The 14,184-nt window shown below is 41.1% G+C and overlaps 3 protein-coding genes across 3 annotated transcripts; 2 read left to right on the top strand and 1 right to left on the bottom strand.

Annotated features, from left to right (window-relative positions):
• The first annotated feature begins 95 nt into the window (after positions 1-95).
• On the top strand, positions 96-4,469 carry LOC108147502 (exocyst complex component 7). Its single transcript, XM_017274070.2, has 8 exons — positions 96-238; positions 293-458; positions 521-1,032; positions 2,690-2,754; positions 2,809-3,539; positions 3,601-3,923; positions 4,085-4,218; positions 4,275-4,469. Exons 1-8 carry the CDS (start codon positions 191-193, stop codon positions 4,375-4,377), a joined length of 2,082 nt encoding a protein of 693 aa, XP_017129559.1. The 5' UTR covers positions 96-190; the 3' UTR covers positions 4,378-4,469.
• LOC108147505 (protein matrimony) lies at positions 1,546-2,381 on the top strand. Its single transcript, XM_017274072.2, has one exon. It carries the CDS (start codon positions 1,622-1,624, stop codon positions 2,267-2,269), a length of 648 nt encoding a protein of 215 aa, XP_017129561.1. The 5' UTR covers positions 1,546-1,621; the 3' UTR covers positions 2,270-2,381.
• On the bottom strand, positions 4,415-11,958 carry LOC108147504 (agrin). The gene is made up of 4 exons (XM_017274071.2): positions 10,795-11,958; positions 5,773-6,796; positions 5,518-5,715; positions 4,415-5,078 (listed from the first exon to the last, which is right to left on the bottom strand). The coding sequence occupies exons 1-4, from the start codon at positions 11,015-11,017 to the stop codon at positions 4,535-4,537; spliced, it is 1,989 nt and encodes a 662-aa protein (XP_017129560.1). The 5' UTR covers positions 11,018-11,958; the 3' UTR covers positions 4,415-4,534.
• Between the last annotated feature and the right edge of the window lie 2,226 nt (positions 11,959-14,184).

Below are 14,184 nucleotides of genomic sequence, written 5' to 3'. Positions count from 1 at the left end.
AAAAAATTAAAAATTAAAATGTTATTTATTTCAAAGTAGTTGGCAACGCGATATTAAGCAGTATGACCGCACTGTAAATACCTAAAAATGACAAAGTTCTCCCACCCAAAATAAAAGACAAGAATTAGTTTTTACATTTCAGCAACAATTGTTTTGTTTCAAAAGGAATTCTGTATATAAACGCTTTAAAATGAACAATTTGGACAGTTCATTGCAGGCGCACAACAAATTGGAGAAGGTACATTCAGATGTCAGCCCAGAAAACCTCTTTGTTAATTTTTAATTCTAATAGGAAGCTACAAATTTGGCTTTGCTTAAAGACCGAGTGGATAAATATCATGATCTCTCCACGCAAATGTCCAGTATCCTTACAATCTTCGAGAAGCGACTGGGCAATCTGGAGCAGACCATATTACCCGTTTACCAGGAGACAGAGCAGCTCCAGAAAAGGCAGCAAAGTAAGTTTGAAGATAACCCTAGGGATTCCCTGATAACTGATGGGTCACCGCCTCTACTTTAGATCTGGAGGCCACTCTCAACTGCCTGGAAAGTGTACTATCGCACTACGATGTCTCCCAGGAGGTGTGCCAGCTGATTCACCAGGGTCCGCAGGAGGGAAATATCTCCGTATTTCTGGATGCACTGGCCAAGCTGCGAGATGCCAATGATTACTTCCGGCACAACAATTCACAGAGTGTGGAGCTGGAGAACGTCACCAGTTTATTTAATACCGGATGCGAGGGTCTCAATCAGCATTATAGTATGCTGCTAAAGAAGCACAGTGCTCCGCTGAAGCCCGTGGAACTTCTGGATCTTATCTACATTGAGGATGACTCCAGCGATGAGTACACCTCCTTCCGGCAGCTATCGCAAACTACTCGCGAGGAGCTGTACACCATATCCCACTGGCTGGAGCAAAATTTGAGGGAGTACACCCACATCTACGCCACGGAACGGGGTGATGTGGTGCTGCGATCACTGCAGCTGCTCAAGGATCACCAGAAGAGCAATAGCTGGGGTCACGAGGCACTGGTGAGTACTCAATTATCTTTAATCTGGTACCAGGTACTATTGTTACGGAGATTATTATGGGTTTTTTTGTATATTGTAATTAAAACTGTTAAATTGCTTCTTGAACTAGTATAACGTGTTATAAGTGAAAGAAATAGACAGATATGTAAATTAACAATAAAGTTTCAAATACGACTTACTGAATAAAAAAAAACAATAATTGTAAGTATTTTTATATATTTTATATTCTTATAATTTTCACTTTCCAAGTTTCTTAAATTTTTATTTTGTGTACTTATAGTTCAATTGAAGAAGTTTATTCTTCTTTAAATTTTATACAATTTTAAAACATATTAATGTAATAAATTTAGAGACATGTGACTTGTACCTGTACAAATTTAACTTCTCCCATCTTCGAATAACGGAAACGCGACTTGTACCTATCACAACTTCACTTTTTCCATCTCAAAGTGTTTCGAGTAACGGAATCGTTTCGAAAAAGCTTCTTGTGCAGCGGCAAAGCCGTTCAATTTCGGTAGCCGCCATTTGTCAGCTTGAATTTGCCGACAACAGTTCGTTTTCTGTGTGTTAATATTTAAACGCATTCAAGATGGAGACCTGTTGCACACCGAAAAACAAAACGAAAATTATCCTTAATCGCACGCCAATTTTAAAAGAGCGCAGGTGGAACACCTTGAATGTGAACACCTCCAATGTGCGATGCTCGACGCCAATATTTGGCAACTTTCGATCGCCCAATCTCTCGCCCATCGAGGATATGGGAGTGAAAAAAAGTCCGGTGTCGCCCATGCAGTTCGGAAACTTTAAGAAGCCGCCGATGCAAATGCATCATTATCATCATCATCATCATCAGCAGCACAACCAGCATAGTGGACGCACTCATCTAAAACCCCCGGTTTTCAACTTGCCGAAGGATGCGAACGAGCCAGACCGCGAATTTAAGAGCAGCAGCAGCCCGGACACATTTTCGGATGACTCCAATATGGAGACCTCGTTGACCTTGGAGTCGCGTCGCCGTTCGATAACAGCCTCCAACCACTCGTACGCCGTAAACCATGCCGCCAATGTGGAGCAGATTCTCATGCACGTGGGCCTGGAGAACTATGTGACCCACTTTGAGGAGGCCCACATCGATCTGGTGAAACTGGCCTCCATGGAGCGGGCTGATCTAATCAAAATTGGATTAAAAACCGATGAGGATTGCAACCGCATCATGGATGTTCTGCATAACCTTTAATTGGACTGCCGGCATGCCCAATTTTTCATTGTAGGTTAAGATTTTAAATGTTTTATGTGAAAAAACTGTGTTTTTATTAATATATTGTAAAGGGCCTGGGGCCTTAAAAACTATTTTTCCTAATCAAGCAAAAAAAAAAACAGTGTACTAATGTTTAAAATAATAAATAAGCTAGAAATAAAAAACGAAATCCCAAAAATATTATTATTCATTGTAAATCATAAAAAATGTATTAATTAAAATTTTGTAAACACTCATCGATATAAATAAAAAATGGGAAACTAATATACAGTTTAATAGTAAAATCAGGAAAACTGTGTTATGTTTTACTAATGCATTGAGAACACAATTATACACTGAAAGGGTATTTTTGAAATCAAAACTGGCTCTTCGTTTTATAAAATATAAAAACTTTTGCAGAGACCCCGACACAGTGGACGCCAAACGGAACCCAAAAAGAATACGTCAGCGCGCCTGCAGCAAATGTAAGACTTAATTTGTATTTATAAACCAAAATTAACTAATTGTATAATCTTCAGATTCGAAAAGAAGGCCAACAAGTTATATCTGCGGGCTACCCAAACCATTGAGCAGTCCACTGGCTTTTCGATCAAGAAGGCATCCTCACACAGTGACCATTTGACCTCCGAAGATCTGCTGGATGGAGATCAGGAGCTGGACAAGTACTTGGTCATGCTACTGGGATTACAGCGACTACTCAACTGGGAGCGAGCCATTATGCACGACATTATTCCCCAATCAAAACACAACGAAGTGTTCGCCCGCCTGGCCTACAATGCCATCGAGCTGGTGGTCAAGGATGCTGAGGCCATCACACAACGCATTTTGCGCTGCATCTCCCGCAAGGAGTGGACCTCGGCACTGGGTATATTCTCTGCCCTGAAGCGGGTGATCCTGCTGCAACCGGACATCGAACGCACCTATGATTCTGCGCAGCGGGAACAGCTCACAAAGGTGCTAAACAAATTGCAGCACACTGGAGCCAAGGCTTTGGAGCACTTCCTGGACGTGGTCAAGGGTGAATCGAGCACGAACATTGTGGGCCAGAGCAATGTTCCAAAAGATGCCACCGTTCACGAGCTGACCTCCAATACGATCTGGTTTATTGAACACTTGTACGAACACTTTGATGTAATTGGTTCGATTTTGGCGCAGGATGTCCTATACTCCACACAATTGGATACGATTTTGATGAAGAAATCACTGCCTGGTGATGAACGTAACAAGGCTCTGTTAGCCATTTATATAAGTGAGTGCAAAATAGGAATCTTTTCTCAGCACCTTTTTAATTCCTATTTTATTTTGAACAGAGAAAGCTTTGGCAGAGCTGAATCTTTCCATCATGAACAAGTGTGAGCAGTATAATGACCAGGCAACCAAGCATCTTTTCCGTCTCAACAACATCCACTACATCCTTAAGTCGCTTCAGCGGTCCAATCTTATTGATTTGGTCACCCTTGCAGAGCCGGAATGCGAGCACAGCTACCTGGAGATGATACGCGAACTGAAGGCCAGCTATCAGAAGACCTGGTCAAAAATGCTACTGGGCATCTACTCCTTGGATGAACTGCCCAAGCCTGTGGCCGGCAAGGTCAAGGATAAGGATCGCAGTGTGCTCAAGGAGAGATTTTCTGTAGGTCTATGGGTTTTAAAGATCTTCTAAAGTCTAAAGTCAGAAAAGTATAAATTTAAATTGAAATTCGTTTAAAAGAATTCGTTTTAAAAGACTTGATTTTAATATATTCTTATTAAGCTGACTATTACACTGTAAACTAAATTCCTTTTCTGGTTCAGAACTTCAACAAGGACTTTGAGGAGGCTTGTAAAATCCAGCGCGGCATCTCCATACCCGATGTGATTCTGCGAGAAGGCATCAAACGTGATAATGTGGAGCACATATTACCGAAATACAATAAATTCTATGAAATGTAAGCTTGTAGTGTATTAATCTATTAATAACTAATCATTTTTTTGTAATCTTTAGTTACTCCAGCGTACAGTTTAGCAAGAACCCGGACAAATACGTCAAATACAGACCGCACGAGATAAATGCTATGCTGAGCAAGCTCTTCGATGACTCCGCCTAGATTATAGTTACAGGCCTGGGTTCAAGTGCATTCCTTGTAAGTTCGTTGGGGGCTTTAATTCAAACTCAATAAATATCGATTTTAAAAAAGTACAATACAAGACTATAGCCTAAAAATATTAAATGCCAAGTGAAATGAAGGCGCCACGCAATACATCCTAGTAGAGGAAGTTTGTGGATGGTGCTTCGGGGCGGCCACAGGCGCCGTAGTAGTTGACGTTGATCGTCTGGTTCGCCCTGCAGTTCTCGATCTCCAGGAAGCAGTCGTTCAAATAGGTTTTATTGTCGCTGCCGCAAACCGGCTCGAATTCCCTGGGACAGATGCGGGCACATCCTTTAAGCTGGAAGGCGGCCAGGCAGCGTTTGAGTGGCACCACAAACACATGCTTGCCGCAGTTCTCCTTGCGCATGTGGCACTCGGACTTGTACAGATTGTTGTCCGATCCGCACACGAAACTTGGCGGCTGGGCATCACAATCGGATTCACAGTCAGCGGTCAGGGCGCAGTTCTTCAGCGATACAGGAACCACACGGAGATTGCAAGTGCGCCGCTTAAACTCGCACATCGAGGCGAAGGTATTGCCATCTGATCCGCACACCGGCTGCTGCTCCAAGTCCGCCCGAGTGCAGGCATCGCCGCAATCCTTCGTCGGCGAATTGAGATCCGTGCAGGGACCAATGTGGGCCAGATTTACGCCGCGTCTGAAAAAAGGTTGCGAATTAAAAATAAGTTCATAATTTAAAAAAAATATATAAATTATACAATAAAATATTATTTTGTGTTAAAATTTTACAGCAAAGGTTAAAAACATTTTTTGGGAAACTTGAAAGGTTAAAACTTTTCTCAATTATCTTTAAACAATCGAGAAATTGTAAGTCAAGTTTAGTCCCACAACCATTAACGACCTTTAAAGATCTTAAAAAAACAAAAAAATTGTTTATGCTCTCCTTGAATCTATAAATCCTTTTTGCAATACAACTCAAGATTTTTGGCTGTTATTCTAAATAAAAAATCCTTTTTTTTTTTTAATTTGGTGTCCATGGAACAAGAACATATTTTTCAATTGTTCTTGGAAAACAATATACGAGTATAATAATAAATAGTAATTTATCGAGTTTGGTTTATATTTTATGTACTTACAGACAGGTGGCATGGGCCAGTTCGCACTCATTGTTGTAGGTCTTGGCATCCGTGCCGCAGAGCTTATCATTACGTTTCGAGCTGAAAATGGAGCCGAACAGGCTGTTGAAGTCCTTGCAAGGAGGCAGTTGCTTGCAGCGAGTCAATCGACTCTTGCACTTGTCCATGCTCACCTTCTGGATGGACTTGCGCTGGGGACTGAAATGCATAGATTGGAACCAGGATATCCTTTCTTACAAACCCATCCAGACTCACCCGCAATTGAGCATCTTCAGTTCGCAGAGTGATGAGTAGATATTACCATCGCTACCACACACGTACTGCGAGGAGGAATCCGCATCGGCCTTGGGACACTCCGTGGGACAGGCATCGGAGGCACTGCCGTGCCGCTCCTGCGGCATGCAGAAGGACAAAGGAACCTCGAAGACGTGTTTGCCACAATTGGAGGAGCGCATCTTGCAGGGACTGGCGTACAGACGGCCATCGGAGCCGCAAGTGGGCCTGGCCACCCGCCAGCAGGACTCTCTGCACATCCTCGTCGACTGGCAGTGCTTCCTGCTGGTCTTCACCACACCCTGTCCACACGTGTGCAGCTTCATCTCGCACGTCGAGTTGTATACATTGCCATCCGATGAGCAAACTGGTCCATCCTTGGGGGCACTATTACAATCCACCGGACAGGACTCGCGCACAGCACTCGTATTGCTGCAAGGACCTACGTGCGAGAGCTTAACGGCTGCCAGTCCCACACGACAGGATTGCACCCGCAACATGCAGCGATTCAGATAGGTGCGTCCGTCCGTTCCACAAACCGGATCCTTTTCCGAACTGCAGCGATGCTTGCAATCCGAACCCTTGGAGCGCTCGCAGCCGTCGCGAACATCCTTGATCAGGGACACTCCGCTCCGGGAGCAAGTCTTCTTGCGCAGCTCACAGAGATTGGCGTAGATGAGGCCGTCACTGCCGCACACGGGTTCAGCTCCCACTGTTATGCTCGGTGGACAGGATCGGGGACAGTTTCCGGTTGTGGAGGCACTCGCCCGGTTCCGTCTGCCCAGCTGGGCCAGCTGCTGCTGCTCCGTCTCCTCGCGGAGCAGCGACTCCAGAGCCGCCGCCGCCGCTCCTGGTGCCTGCATCAACGTGGACGACAGCTCCGGTTGGGCATCCTGGCGGTAGTTGATCAGCAGTGAGTCCGGCGCCGCATCCGCACTGCGGTAACGGATGACGGGCGCCTGCGCCGGCAGCCGAATGATCTTGATGGGGGAGTCTGTTACAGCGCCTGCGTTTAAAATTAGAATGTGGATAATTGTTAATAATTTAAAGGGTTTCTAAATTTGTAATATTATTTCATAGGGCTATTTTATTTAGGTTCAGATTATGATAACTAATTGATTGCTTAAGGCGAAGATCTTTCAGTTTCTTAAACTAAAAAGTCGGAAGGTACATCGTTGTTTTCGCAATATCCACACGTAATTGGATAAAGTTTTGGGATGACTAACAAAAAGTTAACTGGGGTTAAGCTCAGCTCTCTTTATTTTAACATTTATCATAAAAAAGTTTTAATTTCAATCGGGGTTAGACTCAACCCTCTTTATTTTTAAACTTTTATCAAACAAGTTTTAATTTCCCGCCCTTCATTTTAATACCCAATTCACTCAAAAGTTTGCAACGCAGTGAAGGAGACATTCCCGGTTCTATAGAGTATATAAATGTCTTCATTTTTAAGCTTATGTTGACGTATCTCCATTGGCTACCTTTAAAACAATATTTGACCCAAAAACTGTCTTAAAAAATTGATGAAAATTTAAGCTTGCAATGCTCCCAAAGGATATAAATATATATGCAAATGAGGCACACTGAAAAAAAACTGAAAGGACGAACTTGTAAATAAATAATAATTAATTAATAGCCACCGACCGTATCAAAAGATGATTTGATGGCTCAAATTATGTATTTCTATCGTATTACCAAGTAACTTGTTTTCCCTTTTTGGTTAGCACTTTTTTCCCGCTTTCAATGTGCTGTTTACACTTTCCTCATTTTCCCAGGGTAACTCAGTTTCGAACCGACCAAAAAAAAAAAACTTTCCCTTTGAATTTTCCTCCGCACTTTGGCCGCACGCGGAAGAGTCGGCTCTGGGCATACAAATGTCAGATTAGTCGCACGATCATAGGGCATTTTGCGCAGTTGTGACCCACTGTTTGGCCCACCTCTCCAGAACCTCACCCCGCGCGCTCTCCTACTCCCCCGCAGCGTCCGAGTTCTGGAGTGATCGCATGACCGACTCAAGTAACCAGCCATTAACTTGAATAATTCCGGAGGCCATGGGAGCGGGAGCGGGAAGAACGGGGGGTTGGGGTTCCCTTTACTAACGGTAACGGCAAATGTTACCCGTCTTCAAATCTCGATTCCAAGTAAACGACACAATGGCATTTATGGCTGGGGATTTGAGCACAAGTATTATTATACACACACTATCAACGACCTCCATCTATAATTGTTCATGCTAATCCCCTTCAGAAATCGTAAGCTTAATCTGTGCTAAAAACTGCAAGTGAAATTTCCACACTAATTGCCAACGGCACCGAACATATCTGTTGTCTTTGGTCGGATGTGGAACCGCTGGTTTGGTTTGGTTTGGATTGCTAAGCTTTGCTTTTGCTTTGCTTTGGATTTGTTTGCAAAGAAAGCTGTGTGAGCCGCCTCCGGAGGAAGCACAAGCACTCAACTCAGTTATACACATACCCACCAGCAGTAGAAAATCTATTAGCGCTCTTTGAGGCTGCCACGATTGTTTGGCTGCGATAATTGAACCCACGTTCATTATTCCAATTTGTTGCTGCCGGCCATAAAGATGGAAATTTCAACATCCAGCCAGCCAGTCAGCCAGACGCATTCTCAGCTTAATGGACACTGACTCCGACTTAGTCTCTGGCTGGATCCGAATCCGAATCGGAATCTGAATCTGAATCGGATACAAAGGCAGAGAGGCATCAAGCGGAGCCATTAAGCTTGAAGAAAATTAAGCGGCGTTAGGAATTAATGCACATGTAAACGATCCGCTGGAATGGTCAGAGGCAAAAGCCCAGACCACAGCCTATCTCATTCAGCAGTGCAACTATGCGACCTCAACTGCCCCACCCACTCTCACCATTCCTGCACTCGAAGAATAATTGGAGCGCATCGTATTATAATCCTGGGAAAATCAAAATAATTTTAAGATTAATTAGTATGGTCAAAACTGAGAGAAAAGCTCAAAATTATTTGATATACAACATAAATAAAAGTTTTATATTTTATAATAATGAGTTGCCCTGTTTAGATTAGTTTTTAAAGAGGTTTAATTGAATCAAGCGTCTAGATCCACAAATCTCTCTGCTCTAACATTTACCCTTAACAACAAACTATTGATCAAGCAAAAAAGTGTTTTTTTACAGATATAAGGATATTATTCCCTAAAAAAATTGAAGAAATAGATTAAGAATACATTTTAAATGGTTTAATAAGTTTAAACTAGTATTTTTGTCTATTAAAACTCCATTGAAGCCTAACATCTAAAAAAAACAGAAGTTTCCTGGATAGATATACAATTGATACAGAACTAAATTTTATTTTGTAAATTACTTCTTTTTACAAAACAACGAAAATCGAGAAGAACTTCTATCCTTACAATGAGGAACTTTTCAGTTACGCTTTAAATTTCTTAACTATGTCTAAATTTGTTTTAGTATTTATGTAAAAAAACAAATAAAATACTGATTTATTCAAGTGCAGGCACATTTTCCTGGCCTCCAGCGAGTTGCTGCCAGGCTCCTGCCTATCGGATGCCATCAATTGCAAAAAAAAAGGCGAGAGGCATAATAAATGCAGCCACCGTATAATTTTCAAAAGTGGAAAAATCCAGCAACCAGTGCGTTGCATTGCTGGGCAGGGACTTTTGCATGATATATACATTCTATATATAAAATCTGAGTGCTCGGTTCACTCTGGTTTGGTGTGGTACAGTGGAAAGCAGTGGCAAGACCAAGCCCAGTGATGAATCACGGCGCCACTAATTGGGCCCATTCAATATGTGAGATCACAGCGTCCAAGACTAATTGATCTTTCACCCATCAATCTCATCAATCTGCAATAAAGTGCTGTTATCAATTAAGCAAATGATCGCGCTTACAAGTAAAACAAATCATTTCGCTCCGGGTCAACTTTAAACGTTTAACCCCCTGCCAGCTATTCACGATTTTGAGCTCAATTCCACTGTGCGGTCAGTTTGATTTCCCCATGAACTATTCCCCCGTTTTCAGGGCTCCCCTGGCTTCTGTATCCCGCCTTCATGCTTTTAATGAATTTATTTGAATGTTGGACAAATTGTACACGAAAATATTTACGAGCAACATGCGCGTCGGGGAGTGACGGTATGAAATGGGCAGTTCGGAGGGTCTAGGGGGGATCTCTGGGGGGACCTTCTCATGTGTGCCAGTTTACATTCACTTTGTGCGGAGTAGTACCTTAGAAATTAATAGCTGCTACGACGGCCTTTCTACCATCGCAAAGCTGTAGGTCTTAGATCCGGACCCCGATTCACCTTCTCCGTTTCAACACCCAGAGAAATTAAGCGGTAATTGAGACAGTCAGTCTAGTGACTAGTCAGTCCCCGACTTTCCTTTAACCAGAGATTAGTTACACTTAAGAACTTAGATCTGCCTAGAACTCGTATTTTAGTATTACATCTGGATCTGAAAAGACCCTTCAAAACTGATTTATTTTATGTAAAGAAAACAGAATTGCGACAAATTTAAAATTGTGTTTGCTTAAAACTCTTTCAAATCCTTTAACGATTTTTCATGTTGAAAATAAACTTAAACGTTTACTACTTTGATTGAAATTTTGTTTAAGTTGAATACCCAGCACTTTTACATCCCAAATTTTTATCAAACGAATTTCTTTTAGTTACTTTCCTTACAAAACCATCAATTAGACTGAACAAAATATCCTGTTTTCGTTTGCTCTTAAATTGCCTTAATTTGTATTTATTGGAATCCATTGGTTTCTTTAAATAAAAGATTAAACCCTACTTTAAGTTTCCCATAAAAACCTTAAACTAAACTACAAAATATAACAAATTTCCCCATACGGTAAGAATTTAAAGAGTTGCAAAAAGAGTTGTTGGACCTTTGTTTTTTAATTTTTGGATAGTATCTTTCCTTCTCTGGTATTTTAATAGTGATTTTTCTTATGTTTTCCATGGTTTTCTCGGAGTGTGGTGCATTTATGACTTACCATTCGAGGTTGACGCTAATGCCGCCAACATGAACATGGCCAGCAGTGCGCCAAACAGCTGTCGACTGAGGCTGTGGTCGTAACTGTGCTCCAGGCTTTGGCTGCGACGCTTGATCTGGCTTATAGTCTGGCTAAATCTGTGGGTCTGGCTGTGGGCCTGCGTTTGGGCTGGTTTTGGGGCGGGGGGATGGAGGTGGAGATGGAGATGCTGCGACTGGTACATTTTCGCTGTCTGCTGCACTTTTCCTGCTATTTGTTTGTTGTTGTTGATTTCTGTGCGTGACGGGCGGCGCTTTCGCTCGTTAACAATTGAAATTGAAATAGTAGCAAACTTTTATGCGGCTGAAGTTCACGAAGAAAGTTTTTTTCTCTCTCTCTCTATCTATCTCTCTCTTTCTTTCTCTGTCTCTAGTGTAAACTATATAAATGCTCGTAATACCGCAGAAGCTGTTCGAATTAACGGTATTCTTGCGGTCATTTGGGCTTGGCCTGCTCTTCTTCTTACCCAGTATTGCCTTCTCTTTTGCCCTTTTATGAGTTCATTCGTTTGCCTATTAACATTAAACTTGTGTATCTATCTCTTTCTCCTGCCTGCCGGGCACTTGACCTCTCACACAATCGCACAATGGAGCATAATTTCTTTTTTATCGCCCTGGCTTTATTTCTTTCTTTTTATTTTTGCACGCCGCCTTTAATTTGATTTCAATTACGTTCTGGTAAGGCTTTTTTTATGTTATTATGCACACAAAACAATTCGCTTTTTTATTGTTCGTTACTCTTTCGCCGTTTGAATTTGACTTTGATGCGCGCTCTTCGAGATTCGATTCGCATATGAAAAATGATCTCTCTTTTGGATTTGGATGCTGCTACTGTTTCAGCCTCTGTCGCTGCCTCTGCCGACGTCTATGCTGCCGTTTACTGCGACGTCGACTGCAACTGCGACGATTGCATTTTGTATTTCATTTATTGTTGTTGAATGAATGAATGAATGGCCACTAACACACACGCGCTCGCATCCGATTTGTACAATTTGTATAGTCGTCTTCGTTTTTTTTTTTGTATTTTCTTGTATTATTTTCCCCTTGCTTTTTAGGCCTTTGTAGTTTATAGTCGCCCAGAAATCAAATCTCGGAAAGCTAAGCTCCAATTGCGACTGAAAGGTTTGACAATGCTCCGACGAATGGCAAAAAATTTGCAATGAAAAGAAATTTATATGGGTGAAAGGCAGCGCTGTCGGCGGCGGCAGAGCAGAGCATCCAACGCTCTCACATGCTGTTGTTGTTACCGCTACACGCGGGGAAAAAGCTTTTACTTATTGATTGTTTACATTTGCTTCAAAAATCGCATGAAATGCAGCCCTACTTAATTTTAGAGGTTAAAAACATTTGTCTAGAACTAGGTTAAATTGTTTAAAACTTAAAAAATTACCATTTTTGAGATTTCCAAATCAAACAGAAAATAAATGCAATTATTTAAATTTTCGGAGATTTAACCAACACCCAAAAGATAATGGCTTAAAAAGGGTTTTAAAAATATGTGAGGTATCATTAGAGATAAAATTTCATAGAAATAAAGACATAAATATTACTTATCTATTAAAAGTACCTAAAATGGACGTTTAGAATACTTATGAACTCTAATGCCCTATTGTATATATTGTGCAAAAAATCCCTATTGTTTTATTTAGAAAGGAAGAATGGAATCTTAATAAATTTTATTAATGAGACTTTACTGTCAGTCCGAGTGCATATTTAGCCAAAGGTAAAAGCTATACAACAAACTTTTTCTTTCACTTTTATAATGCCAATAGTTTTTCAAGTGCATTGTTGCCTGGCTGGGCATATTGATTAAATGGAGTTGTCGGTATTTAAAATAACAACTTGGTCATGTCTGTTGGCCTAATCGGTTTTGCGTACAAATTTAATTTGCCAAAAGTGGCAGTAAAATGCAACCAAAAAGGCGAGCCGCATTTGAAATTATAACGCACACACACGATTCGATCCGATCAGATCCATCCGTGCCTCTCCAATATCCAGCATTGAACATTCAACATCCAATATCCACGATCCACGATTCAGTTTCAGTGGTTGAGGCAGTGGCAGTGGCAGTGGCAATGGCAGTGGCCAATGCATTGGCAGTTGCAGTTGCAGTAGAAAGTGCAGCCTGGAAGCTGTGTTTATAGACTTGTAGACTTTAAAGCCATAAATTTTACGCCTCAGAGACTGTTGCGAAAAAGGGTCACACACACACACTCTCCCAAACACACACACACACACATAGTCGACTCTCACGGCGCACAGTGTCCTGATTTTCAAAATTAGGAACTATAGAACTCTGTTTTATCTGTTTAATTAGCGTTTTTATATTGGTAATGCGTTGAAATTATTTGTCTTGAGCTTGTTTAATGTTTAATAATATAATATATACATATATAGAAATAATTATATAATTTATAATATAAGATTTCTACCTCCTAAAGTAAATTATCATATATTTATTTAAAATATTTAAGTCATTTTTAACAAAGTGAAACATATGTGTACAATGCGTTAGCATTTCGCTTTTAAATTACTTTTATTTTAACTTCCTAACTTTAAAATGACTTACAATGGAAACAATTTAATATTTTGATGTTTTATCGAAGAAATTAGATAAAGTATTTGGTTCCCCCATTTTTTAAGAAGCCACTGCTCAGAACTAACTTTTTTATTTTTGGATTTGAATTATCTTAAAGTTCTTTTGAAGTGATTTAGAGTTCATCCCTCAACTTAAGGCAATAAATCAAATTCTTCCAATATAGGCTATCATTTTTTTTTTGAAAATAAACCACTGTGCTAAGGCGGCGGGTGGAGGAAGGTGAAGAAGAAGCAGATCATTGGCGGCAGAGTCGCGTGCATTAAAGAAAATTGAGTGGAGGTGGAAGTTGCCGCCGAAAAAGAGGTCAGTAAGTGAATGTTTACAGTTAGCTTTTTGGGCAGATCAGAGAGAGCCAAACGCCGAGCTCAACACAAAAAGGCCAAACTGCATATGACAGGCGTGACTCGGCTTTAAGCGCCAGCGCCCAGAACTAATATCCGAAACACGACAACCTGCAGATCCCAAAAAATAAACACAACAAAAAAGATAAGAAACTAAAGACAGAAAACCAAAATTTAATTAAAAGAAAGCCAGCCGGAGACGTAAAAACCTTTTGGCAGCCGTGCAGTTTCTTTTTGGCCAAATATTTGACGGCACTCGCCTTCCATTGCCAATAAAAATGGAAAGTGAAAATTGCGGCTGCAGTGGCAGTGCATATTAAAAAATAGAAAAAGCAAAGTAGAAACAACCGTGTGCGAAAAGATGGCCATAATAAACGATAGAAGGCAAGAGCCACGCACCTGTTCTACGGGT

The sequence above is a fragment of the Drosophila elegans genome, unplaced genomic scaffold, assembly GCF_018152505.1.
Source record: "Drosophila elegans isolate 14027-0461.03 unplaced genomic scaffold, ASM1815250v1 contig_208, whole genome shotgun sequence".
Lineage (NCBI taxonomy): Eukaryota > Metazoa > Arthropoda > Insecta > Diptera > Drosophilidae > Drosophila > Drosophila elegans.
This window is presented reverse-complemented; position numbering and strand designations above follow the sequence as displayed.